Source organism: Condylura cristata, unplaced genomic scaffold (genome assembly GCF_000260355.1).
Source record: "Condylura cristata isolate star-nosed mole 26May11 unplaced genomic scaffold, ConCri1.0 scaffold00020, whole genome shotgun sequence".
Taxonomy (NCBI): Eukaryota; Metazoa; Chordata; class Mammalia; order Eulipotyphla; family Talpidae; genus Condylura; species Condylura cristata.
Genome location: NW_004567121.1, coordinates 6,369,111 through 6,394,968, shown reverse-complemented (window position 1 = coordinate 6,394,968; position 25,858 = coordinate 6,369,111). Strand labels below are relative to the sequence as shown.

General features: G+C 39.7%; 1 protein-coding gene across 1 annotated transcript in view; it reads right to left on the bottom strand.

Annotated features, from left to right (window-relative positions):
• Window positions 1-25,858, bottom strand: part of SLC9A2 (solute carrier family 9, subfamily A (NHE2, cation proton antiporter 2), member 2) — a 68,678-nt gene that overhangs the window by 19,326 nt on the left and 23,494 nt on the right. The window contains exons 2-5 of the mRNA XM_004686182.2: window positions 24,412-24,875; window positions 17,224-17,474; window positions 3,594-3,811; window positions 2,924-3,126 (exon numbers count right to left, since the gene is read on the bottom strand). Coding sequence (XP_004686239.1) covers window positions 2,924-3,126; window positions 3,594-3,811; window positions 17,224-17,474; window positions 24,412-24,875 — 1,136 coding nt within the window. The remainder of the gene's footprint in view (window positions 1-2,923; window positions 3,127-3,593; window positions 3,812-17,223; window positions 17,475-24,411; window positions 24,876-25,858) is intronic.

The window sequence follows — 25,858 nt, the reverse complement described above, 5'->3', positions numbered from 1 at the left end:
GACAGGTAATTTGTTTCCCTTCTTCTTCTAAGTGTCTCTCTAAATACAAAGGGGTTCAAACCAACATGGCATATTTAAACCAAAGTAGTATATACAACTATAACTGAAACTATTAAAACATTTTAAAAACATTTTCCCTCAAATTTTGAAGAAGTTTAACTGTAATTATGAGTCCTGCTATAGTTTGGCTTGACTGTTTGTCTGTTAATGTTCCGAGATGCTATATGATTATCAAGCTGTATCAGTAAGCACACCAGTCATAATATTCAAACAAATTAAATTAGTTTGCCTTTTCGAGGCAAAGTTTTATTTTTTAGAAACTGTTATAAGTAGCCTTAAAGACACCTGATATTTTTAACAAGGTACACATATTTGTAGAACTCAATTATCCTCCCAATCTAGCACAAATTCAAAGCTAGCATACTTTCCCTGCCTTCATTTTACTCAAAACGAAATAAGAAAACCTTCCAATGAACCGGCAAAGAACATCTTGCAGAGAGGAGCTCATCTATGGGTTCCTCATCGCCGGCTCTTGCTTGCCATTTACCAGTGTGTGGTTCTCGCTCATTCGGCTTTCTTCTCTTTGAGCCTAGGTTTCCTTACCTGGGGGTAACACTGCTCCCTTTCCCACAATTTTTTGAGGATGAAAGGAGACAATACATTGTGCATGTCTGACTTAGGTCTAAGCACCCTTCATTCTACTCATTTAATCCTCACCTAGTTCCACTGGAGGGCACTGGCTTCACAAAGGGCCGAGGCAATGTCATTAAGGGGCCATCTCTGAAGTGGGGCTGGGCCTTCCAAACAGAGATCCTTCTCCAAGACAACCTGGACAGCACAGCCCGCTGCCCCCAGCATTCGGAAGTGTTGGTGAAAGAAGTGTGTTCTGCTTTTTGAGAAAGAACTAATGAAGGGGAGAATGACAGGGAGTTACTATGCTGAGATTTACCCACAGTGGGTAAGCGGTTTGGGCATTAAGACCAAACCGGTTCCTGCTTCACTCGCTGAAAAAACTTGGGGGAAACAATAGACCTATTTTAGTGCCTCTGCTTTCTCAGCTATGAAATGGGAGTAAGAGCAATGGAACTGAGGTGAGGATTAAATGAGTTAAATGAAGGGTGCTTAGACCTGAGTCAGACTCTAAAAAGCATTCCATGGTTAACTCTTAAAATAAATAAATAAATAAAAAAGAGCAACTGGTTTTCTTCTGTCATTTATCACTTTTCCTCAGTCTCCTTGGCTGCCTTCTTCACCTCCCCTTAGGGTTCAAATTGGATCACCCCAGAATCCAGTTCATGATCCTCATTTTTAGACGCCTACGTATATATTTTCAATCTCTTGCTGATCATGTCCCACTTCCAGTTTGGAGGCTCAAGCATCAGCCCCTCTAAGAGTGAGCTGCACACTCAGAAGCTGCCTTTCCACCACCCGCATGAGTACATCTCCAGCCAGCCCTGGCTCGGCATTCCCATAGCTGAGCCCCCAAATCTCCAAGCCCTATCTACCCCACAAGCTTCCCCTTGTCAGTAGAAGGCAATTCCATCCTTCCAGATACTCAGACTCAAAGCACTGGAGCTACATGGCTCCTCTTTCCTCTGCACCCCACAGAGACTCCTCAGAATGAGCTCCAGGCCCTCATCCCTGCTATGGTCCACCTCACTCCCGGCGGGCTGCATCCACTCTGCACTGCCTTTCCCATTCCCTCCCACTCCTCCAGTCTATTCTCCCCGTGACCAGGGCAGTTCTTTAACAATGTAAGTCAAAACAAACCACGCTTCTGCACAAAACCTTCCGATGGCTTCCATTTCACTGGGAGAAGAGCCAATGTCCTGGCACTGCCTGCCTGGCCTTACATAACCCAGGACTCCGAGCTGCCCACACTTCATTCTCCTCTACACCACACTGCACTCCCCTCTAGCCACACTGGGCAAATGCCCACAGCCTTCAGACCCCCGCCTTTTACTTCCATTTACCTGGAATGTTCTCAGGCTTAATTGATTCTTTCACTTCCTCCATGCCTTTCCTCAAAATCCATACTTGTCTTCCATGACACGTCTGTTAGAGTTATAGCCATCCCCTTACTACTCCACTCCCACCATGCCTGACCCCTCTGTCTTATTTTATAACATAGTTCTCCTAATATACCCTCTAGTTTGCTTGTTACGTTTACTGTCTAGTGTCTGCCATCACCCCCTTGCAATGTAGGTTTTAAGGGACGGGGTATCACTGTGTGTTTTGATCACTCACAGATGCTGAGTACCCTAGTACCCTAGAGTACCCTAGAGTACCCTGAGATGCTGAGTACCCTAGTACCCTGAGTACCCTAGAGTACCCTGAGTACCCTAGTACTGCCTGGCACACAGCAGATATCCCTAAATGAATAGCCACAAAATCTAATCTGCTAAAGGGTGGCCTATTAACTTGAAGAGATGATTAATGTGTAAAGCTAGGATCTTGACAGTGGCCCATCTTCTTCCTACTCTGCCTTCTGCAACCTGATATTAACATGTGTCCACCCATCCCACTGTTTCAAGGCACACATTGCTAAGCAGTTGACTCCCATCAGATAGCTGTTGGAAGGTCATCACACAAGTAGCATTTACTGTGCACATCGTCGGAGTGTAAGACAAACAGCAAGGATTAGCAAGCACAGTTCATAAGTTTCCAGTAGTAAGCTTAGCTTGCTTAGCTGAGTTTCCTTAAATAATAAATCCTCTGTATAAGGCCAAGTGACTAAGTTGGACTCTCTTCGTCCTCTGGACAATCCAGGGATGTGAGGAGATGTCATTTTCCCTAAGTACCTGAGCTCCAACACACCTTTGCTACTTTGCAGCCTATAAAACACATTCACTAAATCGCCTGAACGATCTTGTTTCCTGTTGGTTAAGAGAGAGATTTTGCTGGGAGAGAGAACTCGACTCACCAGGATGAAGACAGTAAAGAATATAACAACAATCGCAGCTGTAATGAACAGCTTTTTCCGAGGGAACACAGCGGCAGGAAGTAAAAACACTAGTGCAAAGCAGATGGCACCTCGGAGCCCTCCGTAAGCGATGATGAATTGATCCTTAAAGGTCAGAGGAATGGTCCGGAACCAGTTAATAACTTGAGTCAGGACAAAGACACCTGAGAAGAAAAATAAAACCAAAGGAAACATACTGTGTGAGGCCAGAACGTGAAAATACGAAGCCTTGTTCTATGTTTCCGTGACAGGGCGTGGCAGTTACAGATGGTGCCCTGTGACCTGGCCCTTTTCCCCTCTCGTCAATGCTAGCAGGCCCTTTAGTCCTTGTTTCAGTATAATGGGTAAAATTATAGAATGTGAGGCTAAGGGAGGTTTGCCTGAGTTATAGCCAAAGCATGCTGATACTTGGGGGAAATATGAAGAAAGGGGTAAGAAGAGAAAGAAAAAGAGCAAGAACATGAGGGAGAAAGGAGAATATGGAGAAGGAGGAGGCAGAGGAAGAACAGGAAGTGAGGAAGATGAAGAAAACCAGGATGAAGTGGCAGCTGATGTAAAGGGGAGGGGTGAGAAGAAAGCCCAGTCTTTGAGTGCGCGTGGAGTGTTCACCTAGGAAACAAGCACACATTACCCAGTGCTCTCCAGATCAGACAGAAGGCCAGGGTGAAGCAGACGAAGGCCCAGTTCCACTCATGGTTCTTCCCAACAGTGGACACACCCATGAAGATGAAGATCAGGGTCTCACTGACGCTGCTCAACATCTTCATGAAGTACTTGATGGTGGTGTAGGATTTCTGGGACACGTTTTCCTCCACATACTTATTCATTGTCATCGCACAAGCAGTGATTCTGCAAGGAAAAGTATCGCTTCTGTTTAAACTCGACAATGATCCTAATCAGAACATGAGTCAGCACTTAGAGCTATATTATGGCTCTTTCTCTGCCATGACTGTAATATTATCGACTGACTTTTATGTGGATGTGATTTGTATCCTTGACAACCCTGCTATCTCTGAAGTTCTTCATCGATACCCATGGTTTGAACTATGCAGCTCCATCCGGCTTTCTCACCCCCACATTCTCCTCACCTCACATCTACATTCTCTAAGGTCTGTGGACATTGGCACCATCAGCTGTCCTGCCAGCTGCACAAATAAAACCAGTCCATAATAAAGTCAAAACCTATTATCTTCCTATATAACCAGTTCCACTTTCTTTATTCTTCTATTGCCTAAAATGTGAAGCCATTGGGTACTAAAGTTCAAACTGTGGTCACTCGGATTTCACACGCCCTCAATATCTTCTTTCACCCTCAAACTGGTCACTCATCATTTCTGATCCCTCATGCTGAATATATCCTTTGCACTCATTGATCCCTTTGCACCCTGAGGCCAGAGCTATGTCTCACTTCTACTTTTCTGCCATATCCACTTGTGCCAGGCTTTAACTATTGCTAGAGAAAAGATGCTCTTTTGTTTATTTTCCTTAATAGTTCCAAAATTCTGGGACCACAGAACTCTTTACTTCCCCTCCCAAGATATCCATTACCACAGCATCTCAGCATACTATGGTAAGAAGGTTCTAGGATCAAGTCCACACTTCTAAGCTGGATGTCCAACTCTTCAGACTCTTCTCTCAGGAGACAATTCCAGCATCACCTCTTGCATTCTCTCTACCAGGCACACACCATGAGCCACTATAATTTCCCAAAGTGCCCACTGTTTGCTATCTTCTTTCTTCACTGTACAAACCAGTTCCTCTCCATCTGGAATGTTGCTCCTGACCAACTTAATGTAAAATCCACAAGGGAAATTTAGTCTGAGTTGGTAACAGCTCATACCAGTTCCATCTAAAGAGACACAATTATTATAAAGGACTTCATGATCAGAGGGCAACAGAGAACGAAACAGAATGAAAAAATTTGAGTGAGCGTCCTGTCTTTTATAGAATGACAGTTGTACTGTGAACCAACTGCTGGTTGATACATGAAGTTCTCCACATTCTCATAACCCTCTGGCTAAAAAGATTCTCCAAGCACTCCACCACTGCACATACAAGGATTTCTGATGGAGCCGCTCCTCTGGGGATCACAAACATAGCCAGGAAAACACAAACCAATGGCCATTTAAGACCAAAGAGGGGGCCATGCACCTATGTCACTGTGAGTAACAGACCTACTCATTATACAAAAAACGTACATTTACTTTTACGCCTCATATTAGTAAAACAAAGACCCCACCAAGACAAAGACATCAATTTAGCCAGTGTCACTGTTCACAGAATGGGTGGGTATTTTCTTTGTATTTGTTTAATTCAGGTGGTTCCCAAAAGAAGGAGTGCCTCAGTAAATGAGCTAATAAAAATACAGCCGCCACAAATACATAGCACAGCCTTTGAATAGCTGAGGGCTTACATAATAATAGTTGGGGTTTATGACACCCCTACTCTGTGTCAGGTACATGCAAATACTTTATATAGATTATGCCAGTTAGACCTCATAACAGGTCTCTGAGGCAAGTACTATTATCGTTCTTATTTTACAGATGAGAAAACAAAGGAAGACAGGAGTCCACTGACTTAAGATTACATTGCTAATAAACGGTGTTGCCAGGATTTGTACCTGGGCGGCCTGACTCACAGCCAGCACTGTTAAACTCAACCTTCCCTCTTTGCAAGCTCTCAGTGAGTCCATTTTCTCTGATGGGAAAGAGGTCTTCTTCTCTGCCAAGCCCTTGCTCCTCTTTTCAAGCAACAACCTGTCCATATTAATTTCTTAGGGTTACTGTAAATAATTACCCAGAACTTAGAGGCCTATAACAGCACAAATGTGTCATCTGACACATCCAGAGAACAAAAGATCAGAATCATTTTCATTGAGTTGAAATTAAGGTGTTGGCAGGATTACTTTCCTTCTGGGGGTGCCACGGGGAGTCTGATCCTTGCTTTTTTCTAGTTTGGGAGGCTGCTCCATGTGGTGGCTTGTGGCTGCATCGTCTGACCTGTGCCCTCTGGTCACATCTCCTTTCCTACCACTGACCCTCCTGTCTTCCAATCCTAAGAATACCTGTAATTCCATCAGTCTCACCATCATCCCCCCAGCCCAGGTAGCTCACTGTCAGCTCGTAGCTCACTGTCAGCTCGTCATCACTGTCACCCTCTCACCCACCTGCATTGGCAACATGCTTTCTGTCATTCAGATAACAAAAATGATTAATTTACAATGCTCAGTACTTAAGCCCTATATCACTCAAAGTTACTGCCATCATTATTATTATTTTAAAAATGACTTTTAAAAAGAACAGAGAACATCATGCTTGGGATTGTACTGAACACATTCCTCTGAGACAATGTCCACAACATTCACAGTGTGAAATGTACATGAAATCAGTAACAATCTTCAGTTCACGATGTGAGCCATTTAACAAAACAAATCTCTAGTCAGAAATGATGGATAATTATAGCTTTGGTATAGGAATAAAACATTTAATTTTACATGAATGTCCATGGGATTATTCTCTGCTTTAGATCCTTAATATGACACCAGGCTTGATGTCATGTCTGCCAGACCTCGCTGTAACTTAATGCCTTTTCCTTTGAGTACCAGTGAGGCTCTGAGGGGAAGAATGCCCTGCATGGAAACAAGAGGCCCAGGTGCCTAGCAGAGCTCCCTCTAAGAAATGTGGCACATCCCTTACGTGTTGTAGCTTCCAGACCAGGACAAATGTTCCAAGCATCCCTGTTATGGTACATGTGACCTCTCCAACAAAAAAGTGATTTCTGTTTTCATTGCAAAGAAGTTTTTTTTCCTTATAGTATATTCTAGCTTAGAGTCAGACCACCTTATAACATAAATACACAAAACTATACATAAGCTCATCTCCCTCCAACTAGGAAGAGACACATAAACAGTCTTGTGATAATAAAGAATATTTTTCTTCTTTCAGTGATAGTCCTCTTCACAACTTGAGTCTCTTTATTTTTCCAAAAGAATCATCAGAAATGTATAGAGCTGGGGAGTGGATTAAGCTGGAGCCTGAGGGTCCATGGGGTTTGATTTGAGGTTAAGTTAGGGTTTAGAGTAGGTGACTAGGAGTGACTAAGTATAAGGTCAAGTCAAAGCACCTCACAGGAAAACTGCATATTATAGGGGGGATGTCTTCCTCAGATGAAGGTGTGAAGGTGCCATGTGAGCAGCCCACAGCCTTTCATTCTGGACATTAATGGGGTTATATGCACACCAAAACAATAACCTAAATAGCTGCACTGCATTTGAGAAAATTCTACATAAATTTCTGAACTCCAAAGCTCCTTTCATCATAAAACTATGGACTTTAGTATTCCTGATATAACCTGACTTGGATTAGTTCTTGTCATTGAATCATCTTTTCTTCCTTTCCACACATGGCTGTCTTTCCTAATCATTATATTTACATTATGTAGTTAATGATGATGAATAACAACTTAATATCACCCAACATTTTCTTAGCATCTACTCTGGCGCAAGTTCTGTGCTGATAAAAGAAAAGAAGATGCAATTTCTACCTTCAGGAGTTGTCAATGTGAGAGCAGAGCCAGTCATGGGGTGACCAGAACACCCCACTGCCAGGGCTACAAATGGGGAATAGGAGTTCTGGAAAGGAAACTGCTGCTTGTGCCATAAAAGGGGCAGGGGGCATCTAAGCGAAGTGCCCAGGACTGAGAGCTCACCAAGCTGGAAGAAGAGGGAAGAATTTCCAAGAAAAGTAGACGGCATTTGCAAAGTCATGAAAGAAGTGCACAGACTTCAGGAAACTGGAATGACTCTTAGCTGGAGGAGAGGAAAATGTTAAGAGATGGGGGTGAAGTGAGGTAAGTGCCAAATCAGGACAAATTGAATTGTTATGCTTAGGAGGTCAAACTTTATACTATAGTCTAGAGTGGAATGAGAGAATATATCAACTTATCTTCTCAAGCCAGCTGGAAGTTTTATGAAGAAAAAATAGGTGTCATCAATATTTAGCATGGTGCTTCATTAATATGTTTTGGATCAATAATTACATGGATAAATTGTTCCTAGGATGGTTGTGTGATGCTATCAGTTTTTGAAGGAGAATTCTGGAAGATACATGGAAGATAGATTTGGAAAGGCATAAACCTGGAGGCTGGGGTTCACTTGATTCCTACAAAGGTTTGCCATTTTGTTTTTGAAATCCATTGCATCACCTGACATATATAACATCCCAAAACATGTTCATGTTTTGACAGGTGTTAGGCTCCATTCTGTGGGACCACATAGAGGTAAGGAGAGTATGTATAGAATTCACTGGTGCAGTCTGCCTTGTTATTATCTTGCCTCACATTACATTTTAACATAAATGTATGGTGATTGTCACCAATTTAGAGATGGAGAAGCTAAAGCTCTATAATTAGTGGTTTTTACATTCACCAGCAATTGAGCATTCTAAATACAGCATAGAAAAAATTCAGGCTAGATAATACTATCTCAACAGAGTCTTTAGGGAGAAAAACAGACTTTATATTTAGTCGATTCATCATTTGACGATTTTCTGAACAGAAAATAATCCAAAAAATATGTTTTTCTATAGTACTCCATGACTTTATGGCAGGAGCCAATGAAGCCCATCTGGATGTTCATTTGCAATCTACCAGCATGTAGTCTTTAAAAACACGGGGGCTTGACAGGGTTCCCTTCCTACAGGGGCACAGAGCACATTCTCGGTTAATGCTGCCTGAATCTAGTTTAATGAAGACCCAGAGCCTTTCACCAAGACAGTCAAGACCTATAGAACCAATGGGCCCAAACATCAAAGGCAATGATGGGCAATGAAGGAAGATTTCTGATGAAAGAAAAAGAAAAAAAAAAAGTCCTGTCCTGTCTATGGTTGCATACATATGGAAAAACCAAGCCTCTGTAGATTCAGTTTAAAAATAAAAGTGCATTTATTTTCTTAAGGAGTGGTCAAATCTCCAATTTCTATTCCCATATTAGACTTTTTCCTGTAATCTGAACTGCCAACAACTGAATTAGAGTTAGTGAGACAGAAAGAATGTTGCAAAATTCTTTTGTTCCTATTCTATATTTGTGTGTAATCTTAAAAAGCATGTATTCAGTTGCAGAAAATACAACCCAAATAACAGTTGTATATTCTCAATAAAGACTGTCAAATATGAAAACATACTCCACTAACCATTGCCAAGCATTTAATGACAAAGAACAATTAAAAAGCTTTCTCAATATTGATTAAAGTCAGGATATACTAGATGTTCTCAAAATAAAGTACTCATTCATGAGAAAGAAATTAATTATTCCGGGGAATGAATTTTCTGTATAATAGATTATCTTTTCTAAGTAACCAAATAACCAAGAGAGAACAAGCTTGACATATGAGAAAATACAAACAAAATCATGTTGTAAAGGCGGATTTAAGCATAAAAACTGAACGACCTTTCCTAAAATATTAAAAATGAAATAAAGTAAATGAAAACTATTATCAATAATGCTTGATTAGTCATATAGTCTTGTCCATTTCATGCATCTTAGGTTATTTCCTCTTTATATACTTTGAACTCAAGTCTCCTAAAGTTATAAATCACTTACTGATACCTAAAGGACTCAGTTTTATGGAGAGAACGTGAAAGTATTATAATTCATTGTCAAAAGTCTAATGAGACACAAAGCATCAAGGTGTCCATGAAGTGCACTGTCTCTACTTGGGCCATTTGACAAACAACTGAGAGCAGAAGGCTGACCCGAGATGTCGCTGATGGAGTTCCAGTCTCACAGCTGGATAACAGCTGGCATGCTGGAGTGCAGGAGGCGCTGCACTGATAAGAGGCCAGCAACACCCTGCACCAGGCAGACACGCACAGTGTATTCAGGAAACCACATGACTAAGCCTGGAGAACACCACCCAGAGTCACTCTTCCCGGTAAGCCCTTACTGTAGATCAGCATGTGCATCATAGCAGGGTTTTTAAGAGTCTGGTTTGTGGACCACACAATGACGAGAAGCCCTGGGAAAACCACAAATGTCTGGGTCTACCCAAGACCTATTGCATCAGAGTCTCTAACCGGGGACTGTGAAACCACCTTTCCAGGTGAGCCCTAAATACATCAAGATTTGAGAAAAGTGACTGAAAGTATAAGTAGAGGTTTCAGAGGAGGAAGAATGAATGAGTGAAAATAAGGGCTAACATGAGATTTGAAAATGACTGCTAATTTAATTATATTTGACCATTGACTTTCTCTTCCCTTCTCTCGATTTTCATTATGTGACTTTGATTCTCTATTTCCCTTGGAAGACTGGGAAGGCAGTCTCATACAAAGTGGGTTTAATTTCATTGCCTTCTTTAGGTAATGAACCCTGTCTCTCAGGCCACAGGGCTGAACAGTAACAGTCTGATCCAGTCACAGTGGATCAGTGGATCTAATCACATGTCTCCAAGTATCTGGGCCAGTCAAAGTTCTTCCTTTGAAATTTCTGCTAATAGAAGCAAGCAGAATATTTCTCTCTTCATTCCATGGTGACAGGATTGCAGATATGCAAAGCCCAATTTGAGGACTATGTATGATGTTCTAGAGGCAGCTGGCTTAAGAGAAAGAAGCCATCACACACAAGAAGGCAGAATTGAGAGAGAGTAAAAGAAAGTGTATTGTAGTGGCATAGGTGTCTCTGATTCCATCACCCCCAGGCCAAATCTATACCTTCCCTAGTCTAGCATTTATTTTTTATGAAGCAATAAATTTGGTTTTATTTGAGTTACTAACTGACAATCTGGTTTTATTTCGGTTTCTCTTGTTAAAAGAGAGTCTAGTCTACTGTTTGATCCAGGCTTCTGGTTACAAGGACTCCAGGTGAGTCAGGTTACCTCAAATAGCTGGAGAGTAATGTAAGGACACATATGGGAAGACAGAATCTTGGACACTTGTCCAGCTCTCCTGGACACATGGAAGAAGACCTCACGCTTGATTGAAGGAAGGGAAAAATGGCAACAGAAAGAGAATACACTAAGAGAACTGCTACAGCTACAGCTTACATACAGTGTCTCCTTACAAGGTAATCAATAAAGGAATCTCTGTGATCATACCAGATTAGCTTCCCCCCCACACAGAGAGTTGGGAAGGAGTCTATACTTTAAGGTTTGTTAAATTGACGAGGAATAGTAGGGCTTTCCTTTGACTATCAATCCTGTTTTCTACAAAGAGCAAACCTTCCATAGCTGAATTCCCTGTTCTGAAGTCCTCAGGAAGAAAATGGAACAGATTTCAGCTCCATGTCCAAAAATGCCATCTGCAGCAGTTGGCAAATAGCTGTAAACTACACATTTCTCTTCGGTATCAGTTTTCAGAGATGAATTTCCTTAAGTCAAAAAAAGTTGTTGTTCCTCAGCAAGTATATACAATATTTACATTTCTGACTTATAATCTACTATTATATGTTCGTTGACATATCACGTATTTACATATATATCACTAGGACAAAACTGTATCTTACCATTGGGCTTCATGTATACCTGAAAAGGGGAAATTTCTATGTTAAATAATATACTTTGGACTAAAATAAACTGGTGATGATTTGATCATCAAATTTAGTTATTTTCTACAATATACTGTAGAATATAATGTTGAAAAAAACTATACAGTTATATAATCATTTTTATAATAACAAAGAACAATCAAATAAAAACACAGATAAAACTAGTATAATCCAGTTATGAAAGAAATCTCCAGTCTTCAAAAAAATCTTAGGGAATCAGTAAAATCAGTTCTTAGGAGTTAATTGTCAGTTGTATGTAATTTAAATTTAACAGGCAAACACCAAATATTTTTCTGCCTATAAATTCTAAATTTAAATGTCTAAATTCTATACCATTATCTATAGTAACAAAAAGAGCCACTGTATACTTAGTTCTCAAGAACAAGAAAAACTATATTGATGGTTTATCTTTCAGTTAAGTGGAATTCTGAGAATGTAATGAATTGGTTTTCATAAGCTTGTCAAATATACCATTACAGGATTTAGTATGCATTATAAAAATTCTTCCTAGAAAATTAACTTTTGTTTGTGTTTCACTTAAAATTATTATTTCTCCAGTACAAACTGAAAAACACAAGAAGTAACTCAGAAACATGTTAGGAGATAGGGAAAGATTGAGTAGCTTTAAAAATCTACTCTCGACAATCTGCAATAATATATTATATTTCATTATTAGGGTTTTTACTTAATATTTACCTAGGATTTTTGTTGTTGTTGCTTTGATTCCATGCAATATCAAGTATCTTTTGAGAAAAGTTTGAATAGAGCTGCTTGGAAATCACAGATCTAAAAAGCCACCACAAACTTTTCGTGAGGATGGACACAAATCATTCAATCATATTGACTCACGTTATTCAGAACTCACATGCTGTATAAATTATATTATTCATAAAAACACAATATAGAGATTCTATCCATCTTCTTAATTTAGCCTACAGAGAAAATGCAAATAAAAACAGAGATGAGGATGAAGTTTGTCATACTGCCGTACTTCTAAGAAGATGGCAAGAAAATATAATTGTGAACACCAATTATTATATGAGTATGTGATTTCAGTTTGTGAAATATACAAAATTTCAAACCCAGGAAATCTGTTTGAAAGGACTCTGTTCATTCCTGCAGAAGGGACAACTTTTCTCCCTGGGGCATCCAACTCCTCAGTCAGGTTTTGAAAATGTTTATATAAACCCCACATGCGAATTTCAGGTAACATTTTTCTTTAGCTCCTGGTAGTTTTGACTTCTTACTAATCACAAGTCACCTAGGGATAGCCATCATCATTCATCCAATTACTCATTTCTACCTTTCTGACCTTCCCTATTCTAAAAAAAAAAAAAAAAATGCTTTTTATAAAATTTATGGTCATCATTAATAAGGCAGTATATTTCTGTTCTATGCTTCCTTTCTCTTATGGCATAATATTTTTCTTCTACTTTATCAAAGGGAACAAAACAAAGTTCAACAAGTATTCAGATAGTCAAGTAGAAAAAACTGATGACAACTACAACATAAAGTTAATAGAAATATACTAAAAGTTACAAATGTTATTTTAAATTTCCTGGTAGTGATGGTTAAAATGTAAAAAGAAACTGGAAAAGTTAATTTTCAAACATTTATTTAGCCTATCATATCTGTATAATGTCATTTTAACATGCAATTGGTATAAAAAATTGGTATAAAAAATGAAATGTTCTACAATCTTTCCCCACGGTCTTAGAAATCTCAATGTAGATCTCATCTCAGCTCAGACTAACCACAATTTAAGTGCCACAAACTACTTGTGACTAATGACCACCAAATGGACAACACCCACGAAAACAGTAAAATCCCGTGATTTTGCTCCACTTTCCAAAACCCCAAGCAAAGGCTGGCATTCATCAGTTCCATCAATTTAATTAAACAGTCTAAAATAAAACAAAACAAAACAAAAAAGCAAATAATTTCGCAAATTATTTACACTACTCTGGATAAGTGCTATGTGATCTTACTTAAATGTGGAATATAAAAAAAAAAAAAAAAAAAAAAAAAAAAAAAAACCTCATAAGATAGAATAGAATAGTTTGGTTGCTTAAAGCAGGGGATGGAGGTGAGAAAAACGGGTCAAGGTGCCAAAGGTACAAACTTCCAATTACAAGATAAATAAGTCCTGGGGCCTAATGCTTGTTGACTGATGTTACTGATACATGTAGAATACTTGAACGTTGCTAGGAGAGCAGATGTTAAAAGTGCTCATCACACACACACACACAAACACACACACATACACTTTGTCCATTATAACAATTGATTCCAGTATAGAAATGGGCAGGAAAATATTAGGGAACTGAGCATTTTATCCACTCTCTTAGTCTTTACAGCAAAGTCCTTCCTGAACACACACACACACACCAAGCAATATAAAGAATTCTTCAACAATAAACTAGGTTTTGCAGTATTAGAAGAGCCCACAAAGAGGAAAAAGAATCTAAGAATGTCTTGATGTCAGCTTTCCAAAGAGTTAACAAAAGAGAGAAGACAGACATTATTTCACCTCATAGTATTTGTTAGTTGATGTCAATGAAAATCATATCAAATCCCAATTTCATGACAGAAAAAAAAAAAACAGCAACATTAGGCTTTGTGAATATGCAAGGTAGGTTGTTTCTGACATCCTATATTTCTGTTGTCTTCCAAGGAAATCAAGACACTGAAATCCTGCCCAGCACTTTCCTCCCTAAAAGACTGACAGTGTTTTATGCCCAGGTTTTCAGTTATATGGCAGGTTTTTGTTTGTTTGTTTTTGGTTTTTTTTTTTTTTTTCAATGAGTCTTTTTAAATTCACTACCTGCTCACTAAGAGATCTCATTCTAGGACAGAGCGTCTACGAGTCCATTCAAGCCCAAGGGGTTACAGGGTCTGAAGAACAATCAGAAGAGGCTGGGAGAAGGAAAAGTGAAAGAAAGAAGGCAGAAGGAAGAGGACAGCAGGCAAATCTCAGGGAGACAAAGTTTCACTGCTCTACGCTTTTACAAATTCTGAGACAGGTGCTTTCACCTTTTAGTCAGATCGAGAGCTGCTGAAACTCTGCCAACAGGAAAATGACAGCATGTTCAACACATCACATATCTTCACTCCCATTAACCTTAAAATTTGTTTTTAAATGGAAAAAGAAAGTGTAATTAGCATGAAGTGTGATAGGAATTTCTAATCTCAGGATGATTTATATGCAGAAATAAAATGACTAGTCCTATAAAGAGGTTCACGTGAACATGCAAGTTTAATTGCATCATTAGATTGTATCCCCTGGACCAGCCTCCCCAGGTAAGTGTAGTAATTACAATATGGAAGTCCCCCCAAAGCCCTTTCAGAGGGGGAGTCCATGCACAATACAGATGCATCACACATGGTCAGTTTTTGAATAGCATACAAATTACCCTGCATTAACAAACAGAATGTTACCTCTGAGAACAAACACAATCCAACGGAAACTGTGCCTTCATTGCTCTCATAGAATACATGCCACATTCCAGATATGGAAAATGATTAAGTCTCCTGTAATGTCTCATTTAATGGTTAATTTAGTAATTTAGTGTACTGAATTTTATGACAGTATTCCTTTAAATGTTATCAAGGATGTTTCTGTTCACTTAACTGAAAAATAAATGTTCACTTTGCAGTTGTAAACAGAGGTGATGTTTTTCATCTTCCAAAAATCTACGGCAGAGAATTATAGTGCTATTTATTGGAATACGTAGCCCTATATGTCCCTGATTTCCAAATTCCAAGAACAAATAAAGCCATGATCCCAGCTTCACAGGATGGTGATTGGATGCATTACAGCCTTCCAAGCCCCGTGGACTCAGGGACACGTCTAAGGAGGTGTGACTCAGATTGCTGAGCACAGATGTATCAGACCCATTCAGCACTTCAACTATCCCCCCTATTCTGAATCTCCCCCCACTCCCAAATCCTGTTCTTAAACACCAGGCAAATTACAAACACAAATACATGTGTAACAGATCTTTTACATAGGCACAAGGTCAGAATAAACTCATGGTTCTTACCCCAGCAGAACCCTGCTGGAAACTATATACAAAATCCCTCCCCGAACCCCTCCAGACACCTTGTGAGTAGCTGATCATACACTTCTAGTGACATTGGTCAAAGAACAGTGAGGAAACTGGAAGTCATACAAATGATATGAATAGCAACCAGGAAGACTCAGAAGATATCATTACATGCTCAAACTGGATTAATATGTTGCTTTTTTTAGGTTCCCTGTGAAATGGAAAACTACACAACCTTTTAACTCTGGCTTTCGTTACAATGGAGTCCACTCTCCTTGCAGTCAGGTGATTGACTTCCTCCACCACAAACCAAATCTGCTTCTGATTTAAAAAAGCAGTGACGTGCTCATAGCAGGAGTATAAAGGACCAGGGGAGAAAATAATGATAATAATGAACAACTATATACCAGAGACATTTCACAAGGTGGAGTGGGGAATAGGATCAAAAATGAGGAGGGAAGTGCACTGGACTATGGTGATGGCACATGGGTGATTTGGTGATGGGAAGCCCATGGAGATTACAACTGAGATGGAAAAAGACACAAAATGGTATAAAAATAAATTACTGTATTATTAAAAAATAATAAAATTTTTAAAAGTTACATAAAAAATAAGTAGTGACATGAAGCAAAAACAAACAAAACTCCTTAATGAAAACTTCACCTACATCAGGTAACAAGAAAAAACTTCAAGAAGAACTAGACCTAATATAATAACAAAACTACTATCCATATCAGGCCTTACCATAGGAGTCAACATATAGCATGCTGTAAATAAACATTAGCCCAAATAAAAACTTCTTTTCTAAATAAAAACTTTTAAAGGTATTTCATTTTAAAATATTTCTTCTCACTGACCCAGTATGGGACAGGGCCTTAATATAACAGGCTTATTTTGGAAACTCCAAAAACTTCCATAACAATGAGTAGGCTCCTTCAAAGTAACCCCTCAAAAGCTAAAATTGAATCCAAATGCTTCATACCTCAGCCTATCATAAGAACTCTTTGAGAATATCCTTCTGAATCAGTTAGAGAAAGATATATACTATTTTAAATAATTAATTATATCTTTAGACATTTCTTGTTTTATAATCATATCTCTTTATTTAACAACCTACACTAAAATGACATGATTGCATGCCTTACTCACTGAATTTTGCTATGAATGAAAGTAAGCTACCATTTAAAGCACATATGTCATACAAAATGAAGGTTTTCTACAACCAAGATCATTCAAATGACTATACATAAGTAATTCCAGAACTCCAAATACAGTTTGGGTGGCAAGATCTGGTTAGAGTAAGTTTAAAGCCTCCCACATGGACACCACCATCTGGGCATCAAACTCAGAAAATTCTTAGTGCATGACAATCAACCCCAGCATATTTAGTGCCATGTTTCATAGGAGATCCAAGAGATGATTTAACATATAGCATGCTGTAAATGGGAAGGGGGAATGCACTGGACTACTTTCTCACCAAATGATTTTAATATATATTAGGCTGAAAAATATTTTCATTTCTTTGAAGAGTAAGAAAAACTAATAGTGGTTAGTTAAAAAAATAGAAAAATTTATTTCTTTATATATAGCTTACTCAACATTAACACCTCAAATTAGAATACATGAATTCAATGAAACATCATCTATTAAGTGATTTTAGCCAAGAGTGAAATACTTACGCCATGATACCTGAGAGGTGAAACATTTCAGCTGTTATGTAGGACAAGTAGCTATACAGGAAGACAAAGAGGGGCTCAATCACTCGGATGTTGTGTGTGAACCGAGTCGTAAATGCTGCTATAAATCCCAGGAAGATGCCAATCAATACACCACCGATTCCAACAACAAAGAAGTTAGCAATTCCAGCAAACACATCAATGGTCTCGATGGTTTTCATCTGGCAGAAAGATTTAAACAAGTTGTACAGGACCTGCAGGAGACAGAGAGAGCACTGTCAAGGCCCTTTCTGACTGCCCATTTTCATGTGGTCAGACATCTATCTATGTGGCCTCACAAGAACATTCTTCTATGTGCAGCATAGATGATGAGTGGCAATAACTGATTTATTTACCTCACACTTCAATTGTACTTTGATAAAAGTGTGTTGTCAGGGGAAACTCTCTAAAAGTGAAGGAGAGGAGATTTCAAAATAATTACATAAGTCACACCTAATAAGTGATTTTTTTTTTCCAGATATCAACTAAAAGATTATTTTTAAAGACTTGGTTGACATCCAGCACATCATATTTGTATCGCCAATGCTTGGCAAGCTGAAGGTCATAGAAAAAGTTTGTCAGGGTGTCTGTGAATTTATTTACCCTGTTGTGGGGTCAGCCCACAGAAGGAACTCTTCATCAGTACGGGTATCCCAGTTGAAGATTTCTTTCTCTCAGGTGACTGAGTTCTCTCCCCCAGTAGCCCCACCAAAGACCCAAAGGAATTCTCTTGAAGCAAGGAGGTAGCATTCCATGTTGTGTGCATGTTTCTAAAATGACAGACACCCAGTTACCCTGTCCTTTTCATTGTGATATCTTCAACTTGAGGAGCAGCCGATCCTCGGAGAACTTGGCTGACAGGATACAGAGGCCAAAGGCCTTTCACAGTACAGACCGTGTCACACACAAATATTGGAACCTATTTGTCCAAGGTCACATCAAATATCAAAACTGACACCAGAATCCAGGTCTCTTGGCCTCCTGGGGGGTAAGTTTTTCAAGGTCCGACTATGAGGGAATGAGTGAGATTCTCCCGCAAATCCTCATGTCCTAGCAAAACACCATTTCACTCTTTTCTACCTCACACAGTCCTTATCAGCCTTCCCCATGATTGTGTGATTGTGTGTGTGATTTTTCTCCTGCTTTCTATGGGATCAAGAATTTCTCCTTATGGTCGTAAATCACATCTTAATGATTTCCTTCTCCCGTGCAGCTTAGTGGGCAACAACAAATGTCAGGTGGTTTTGAAAAGAAAACAGTGGATTGTTACTTGGAAAGCAGTGGCCTTTTCCTTTCTCCATATTGTTGGTGAGACACTCAGGAACATGTGATAGTGTACCCCCAAAACTGATTTGAGTAAGAAAGAATTCACTCCCTTGCAGATTGTCTCAAAATATCTTGATGGCATCATCATTTGCCAGAAAAGAAACTGGCTTCAAGTAGCAGTCAATTCCTACTTTCAACAGAGTGCACATCAGATTTCATCAGCCTCAGAATGACACAATTGCTTCCTGAGAGAGGATCAGAGATTTTGAATATACTCATTACCTCCAAATAGTCAGTTCCAAAAGGTGATGGGCACCCGCTGACAGAGGAGACAGATTCCATGCCACCAACGTGCCAGGACAGCCTCTCAGGGCCGTGGAGCAGCTCTGTCCCCAGGGTCCACAGCTTCAACCCTCTCTACTCCCGTCCATGCCAGCAAACCTTGCCTTTCCCTTGCTATTCTTTAATGCCCCACAGCCACTGAAGGGCTTATGACTTCCGTTAGGCATTGCCAGTCCAGCTTTCATTCTCTAGTTTATGATCTTCCACTGCCTACCTAGAGGGGCTCATATACCTAGCACACCATTTTTTTATTTTAGTTGCTTCCAAGTAAACTTCAGACTGGAAGAGGGTCTCATCAGTGTTCCACAAAACTCTCCAAATTATTTATTCCCCACCCCAGTTTCCTCCCTGGGGTTTCCTTGCAGAAACCAAGCCCCTACTCTGGAAACTGTCTCCAGTGTTCAGCTGAGGCTGCTGCTCCCCCCAAGAGACCAGTGGACTCTCACAGTCATTGTGATTCACTCTTCCCTTTGCTCTCTCACACACGACAAGCTCCCTCAAACAAATTTTGTTACCCAGAAGGCAGAAGACTGACCAAGTGGATGGCATTATCAAGAAAACACTTCAAGCTATTTAAAGCTGGTCAGATGTATATTCCAACCCAAACTGGTTAACCTTTAAAGCAACAAGCAAAGAGAGGACCCTGAAATTACCTCAGGTTGAGGTAATTTGACATCCATTTGCATACTAAAATCCCCACTGAGGGGCTGCTCAGCCACCATTTCAAAACATATGATCCATGCGGAGGTATGATCTGTGCAATCAGGCTTCCCGACACCTGTTCCTACACTGTGCAAACACCAGTAGCCCTACAGAAATCCTAAATCCCTTTAGACCAGGAAGACAGAGCTTTGAAAGCAATCTTCATGCCTCCTTGCTTATTAATTCAATTCATAAATTCTCCTCACTATATAGAAAAGAAGACGTAAATCATCAGCATTTGGTGATAGGCCATCTGGTGTTGGTGTTAACTCTTGAGAGTCTTCCTCATTTCCCAGGAAAGTTAGAATCTTTGTGCTGAAACCCCACCCCCATACCCCTCTCTCTCTCCTCCCTCCCTCAGAGCCAACTAGCACACGGATGAGGTCTCCAAAGTAAGTCCATGGGCTCAACTGGCATGAGAAGATGCACCACACAGGCATCATCTTTCAAAAGCCTTTTCTTGGCAACTTGATCCCTCAAATCTATCAAACGCATATTCTGTCTTAAATATCCCTTTAGGTTTGCGAAGAACAAAGCTGAGTCACAGGTACTTTACTTTTAGGGCACTGGCTGGAAGCTCAGATATGATCATGCATTGCCTCAGAGGCCAGGGGAATGTGAAAAGGAAATGTCTTGGGTAGAGATGTTACTCCAACAGTTAGAAAGCTTTCCATAACCTCCCACCTGCTTTACAGTGGAATCTGATGCCTTGTGACCAGCACGAGAGAAAATTATTTTAGTTGCCAGTGGCCAAAAGGCATAGTAACTTCATTCCAATTAAATTATTTAACTTTACTAGAAGGGAACCTGGAGTTGTAATTTATACATATTATGTATAATAGGTGCATTCATGTATATATATTTCTGTGTATGCATTATGTGTCCATTGTATGGGTACAACTCTATGGGCACAATTATGTCTCTAGCTGGAATATGCAGAGCTGACCTCAACTTTACAATTTATTTATAGAAGACTGAAATGCTGGTGATGTCCACTTGCTAAATACTTTAGCTGGTTAATTTGACAGCTGAATATTTTCGCATCTTTATACTCATTATTATTTTTTAACTGCCTAATCATGCATATATATTAAAATAGCAATGTTCTATTTTGAACTTTGATGTAAAAGATGCAAGAATCCAAAGAAATTATATAAAGCAAAGATACATACAGTAGAGAATAGCTCTGTTTCAAGTCACTTTTTCATGTAAGTATAATCACTTTTGTCTAAAAATTGCAAACCTATTTTGGGGTCTGCAAAGGCAAAATTAAGTACCAAGTAGTCATTATTTCCCACCATCTTCCTGAAGTTAATTCTACTGCATTACATCAGAACTAAGCCACCAGACTCCATCCCTAGCTTTTTCCCAGAGCCTGCTCTCCTTAACCCAGTGTCATTAGGAGAGATTGAGAAAACAATTTAAACTCTCTTGGGAAATATTTGACTATTTATTGGTTGCATTAACATATTCCAGAAGAGATGGAAAGCCCCCTGTGGACATTAGTCATCTGATTACAGATTACTGTGGAAATAACAGGACTTCTCAAAGAACATAATCTTTTTTTCTAATAAGAGAAATTTTGAGAAAATTTCCTAAATGCTTATTGTACAGGAAAGCATAAAAATCCCATTTAAGCATTTTTGAAATATCTGTCATTTCTTCAGTTACTTCTACTTTACTATACACCTGGACAAGAGCACAAAAGAGCTTGACCATAATTAATGTATCATCAACTTCGTTTTTCTTTAAGACCTTGTTATGCTAGGTTTTCTTGACTTTAACTCTTTTTGATCAATATTAAATTTACTATGATTTGGGGAAGGAGTTCATAGCCTGACCTAAAATATCACCCAACCTTCAGACTATATTTTTCACATTAATTCTCTCTGCTGAACCTCTACCTTTCTAGTTATGACTCCTAATGGCACATCACTTCAACTGTATACAATGTAGTCTATAGTTTTTATACCTTTGCTATTTCATAAGTTTCTAGAAACTCTTCCTAAAGACCAGCATCTTCCATAGTTCATCTCTAGCTGTATCGCTTAAAAAAAAAAAAGATATATTTATTTATGCATGCAGTGGGAATGAGGTGGTGAGAGGATCCACCAGAGACAGAGGATCAGAACAGGCAGATCTGTTGAATACCTGCTGAGGGAAGCAGCCAGCGAGATTGTAGGAGAGGTCAGCTACACCCTGGGGGTCACCTCCCTGACCAGGAATCAAACTCATGCCGCAGTGGCTGGCTACAGTTTGAAAAGCTGTGTCTTTAACACCTGTGCCACCAGGAAGGCCCCCCTCTAGCTGTATTCTTTAAGAGTATCTGACCCTGAGGCAAAATTGTAACTTTTTATACCACTGTTCTCATTATTCCTAACACCTAGAAATAGTAAATTTAGTTCACTTTAGAGACATTCAATGAAAGAAACATTAAGTAATGTGTTCTCCAGTGTTGGGTAAGCAAAACCCTGAGGCATGGCCTGGTATCTTGAGATCTGGCTTTAAGGGTCATAAGCTCCCTGTCCAGTACATGAACCTTCTGAGGAAGGCTCATTCATGTGAAACTGCTGCAGTTCTGACCTACAGACTTTGGCCCTGAGACAAGGCCTTCCACATCCAAAGACCAGCTATGCCCTTTCTCTGTCCTTGCCTCCTTCCTGTATTGGAATGGCAGCCCTCTATTTGGCCCACTGCCCTTCTGGGTCAGCCTGCTCTCTCTGAACATAAAACCACACTTGATGGCTTAGTGCCTCTTGGCAGGAAGCACAGGATGCGCCTTTAGAAAGCCAGGGGCCTTTGCACACTTTAAATAGTAGGTTAGCTAGATCCCTGCCTGAGATTCGATTCTTGACAAACTCCAAGATAGGACCACTGAGGTGTCTGAAAGAGAACTCCTGCAAGAAGAGACAGTAGTGTAAAGACCTATCTCTCTACCACTGGTCTCATGTCTCGTTTTGCCACACTGTTTTATGATTTTTTTTTTTTTTTGTAAACTTGCCTTTATACGAAATAAAGGCTGAATTCCCTGTTGACATATCCCAATCTCCCTCAACAATGGTAAAATATCAAACATAAGTCACCATGGGAAATTTGATGCTTCCTGAAATACAAATGTTGTATAATGTCTTAAATTTTATGTAAGTTTCCCAGGTAAAATTTAATATTGTGAAGTTAATGAATAATCACTGTTAATGAATGATGGAATAAAATGATGAGTGGATTTTGTTACTTGAGCAAGGTGGCTTAGCTGCCTTAAAATAGCTGTGTCAGTTTCTATTCTAAAAAAAAATTGGAGTACCCTTAATAATAGGCCATTCATTACATTAAAAATATACATGAGTTAATGGACACACTTAAAAGCTGATATTTTATTCAGTTTGGGGTCTGAATATTGGCTAACAGGCAATAATGTTAGTTCCTATGCTAACTTTAAAAGAATCAGGAATAACATTTTAATGGCAGAAGTTAATAAAGGAATATAAATTACTTAACATATTGTTCTTAATCTTTCTCTTCCTCAGTGTTCTTACCTGTAAAATGAGAATACCTACTTCATAGGTTGTCAAGGTAAGATAGCACACAACTGAACTCACAAAAAGTGAGTGTCTGTCACAACTTCTACCATTGCTGAGACAGAGCACAAAACAGCACTAGCAATGAAAATAAGGGGTTTACAGACCCAGGGCAATTGGAAAACTTTCACTGGTCAAGAAGCTTCATACAGAACTGTTGGGAAAAGGGAGAGAATTCCTCATCCTTCATGCCACACTTTGAGCTAAGAAGCAGAGTGGAGGTAAATTCTGCTATTAAGAAGTGAAGAACAGACTCTAATCTAGTCATGGGTGAGTGAGTGAGTGAGTGAGATTCACAAACAGTTTGCATTTTATGAATGCAAAAGGAGAGATGGCAAGGACCACGAAAATTTGCCAGCTGAGCAGTAACAGAGTGAATCTAAAAACTTATTTACCCTGGTGACATAATGAAATACCCAGAGATAGAGAATGGCACTTAGTAGAATTTATTTCACTTGTGTTGTACACACTGCACACTAACAGCTTAACTCCCCACAAGGAATTTGGGAACCTGATGCCCTTCAATTCTGACCAAAGGCTAGCCCCTTTTAAAATTTTCGCTAAGTGTAGTTATTTATATGTATTTCAACATTACTGTTTTTGTACAAGAAAACATGACAAAATGAAAATTCCTCAGAGACAGAAGATCACAATCACGTTCATGATCCTGATGTTAGCAGAAGCAGGGGACAGCTAATAGATTTTTTCTTTTTTCTTTTTTCTTTTAAGATTTATTTATTTATTTGTACAGAACTGGGGTACAGAGATGCGGAGGGTGAGAGGCTTCACCAGAGACAGAATGGGGAGCAGAACAGGCAGATCGACGAAGTACACTGCTGAGGGGTGCAGCGGGCAGGTCAGGAGAGGTCTGCCTCGCCATGTGGATCACCTCCGGGGCAGGCGGGAATCCAACTCATGCGTAAGTGGTTTAAGCTTCTTTGTGCTGTGCTTTAACCCGCTGCGCCACCAGGGAGGGCCCACCAGCTAATAGTTTTTAGGACCCATAGAAATTGAAAATCAGGGACACAGGGGATAATACCAACTTTATAGTAAGTTTAAGTGTAAGAATGTACTAAGAATATCATGGTGGAAACAACAAAGCATTATACCAAGTTTGGGGGTTTTGCAGTGCTTGTCTGTGGGAACACACAGGTGAAGTTCACCACACTTGCCAGAGTACACCTCAGCTGTCACCCAGAATACAGATGGATGCTGGTGGGCTGCCCGCACCTGTTGGGGAGATGCAAAGCACGAACTTGCTACTCACCACTGTCACTGCATCATTGAGCAGGGACTCTCCAAAGACCAGGATGTAGAGTTGTTCGTTGACGTGAATGTTCTCAAAGACCGCGAGAACAGCCACAGGATCCACCGCTGAGATTAAGCTGCCAAAGAGCAGATTCTGGAGCAAAGTGATGTCACTCAGGCCAAAGGCTTCAATCTGGCAAATGCCAAACAAAGACACCCCAATGCCAATGGAATTCCAAAGCGTCCCTACCACAGCATACCAGAAGATGGTGCCAATGTTCTCAAAAAATGGACGTGTGGGCATGAAATAGCCTGCGTCAAGCACAATCGGCGGCAGGAGATACAAGAAAAACACATCAGTCTTCATTGCAGGGGGAGATTTTTCATCGACTCCAAAAATAATGCCCCCTAGTAGCAGGCCAACCATTATAAGAAGACAGCTTTCAGGCACTATTGTAGGTAACTTGTGATAGAGATGGAAGCCTGATAAAGAAAAAAGTAGACACAAAATTGGTGTTATGCAAGAGAAAAAATAAGAGCAAGTATATTTATTTCCTTATGGAGATGTGAAATTGATTCTTTTTGATAGAACCAATAGGTAGAATTCAAAACCCTCCAGTTAGCATAATTATAGACTTCATTGCATATTATGATGTAAAATCCAGATGATTCCTTTAAAACTATTCACAAACTATATTCAGACACATATTTAACATTAAATCAGAAGTAGAATGTTATAGGTCCATAATGTAAGAGGCTTTCCTGTTCTGTTTCCCCAGCCCCACTCCCAACTTAGGAGGCTTTTGGATCCAGGGGCAACAGAAAGTGGCTGGCTTCTGCTTGGGGGTGGTGTCCTTAGTAATTGTGTAGCAGGCCATGCCAGTTCTGCTGAGGTCCCCTCAGCGGGACATGACCTACTCAGTTGCAGGGGCCCTGTGCACCTGCCCCATGAACCAGAACTGATGGCCAAGTGTGATAGGGACACAGAGGGACTCTTCTGAGGACACCATGGGGGAGGCAGCACCTGGCAGGGCAGACAGAATGTAAGCACACCACAGGGGATACAGAGTCTTATAGGAATAAAGAAATAGATGCAAATCCTATCTCTAATTTATGGTAGAACCCAGAGAAATTAATGGGAGGTGGCTGTAGCAAGAAAAGAGGTGGGAAAATGTAGGTTCCACCCCACACATGGGGCAATGTGGGAAGAGACAAAATTGTCCCTTAACAGAGCTTATGTGACAGCAATCTTTATTTGCAAAGCATTAGAAAATAATCATGAAAGGCACTTCATTTATTTTAGAATTAAAGCAATATAGGGAAATTATCTGAATCATAGTAATATTAAAAAGACAAAACATGGTGATGGGAAGCCCACAGGGACTACAAAACTGAAATGGAAAAATGCACAAAATGATGTAAAAATAAACTTTATATTATTTTTTAAAAAAGACAGAACAGACAAT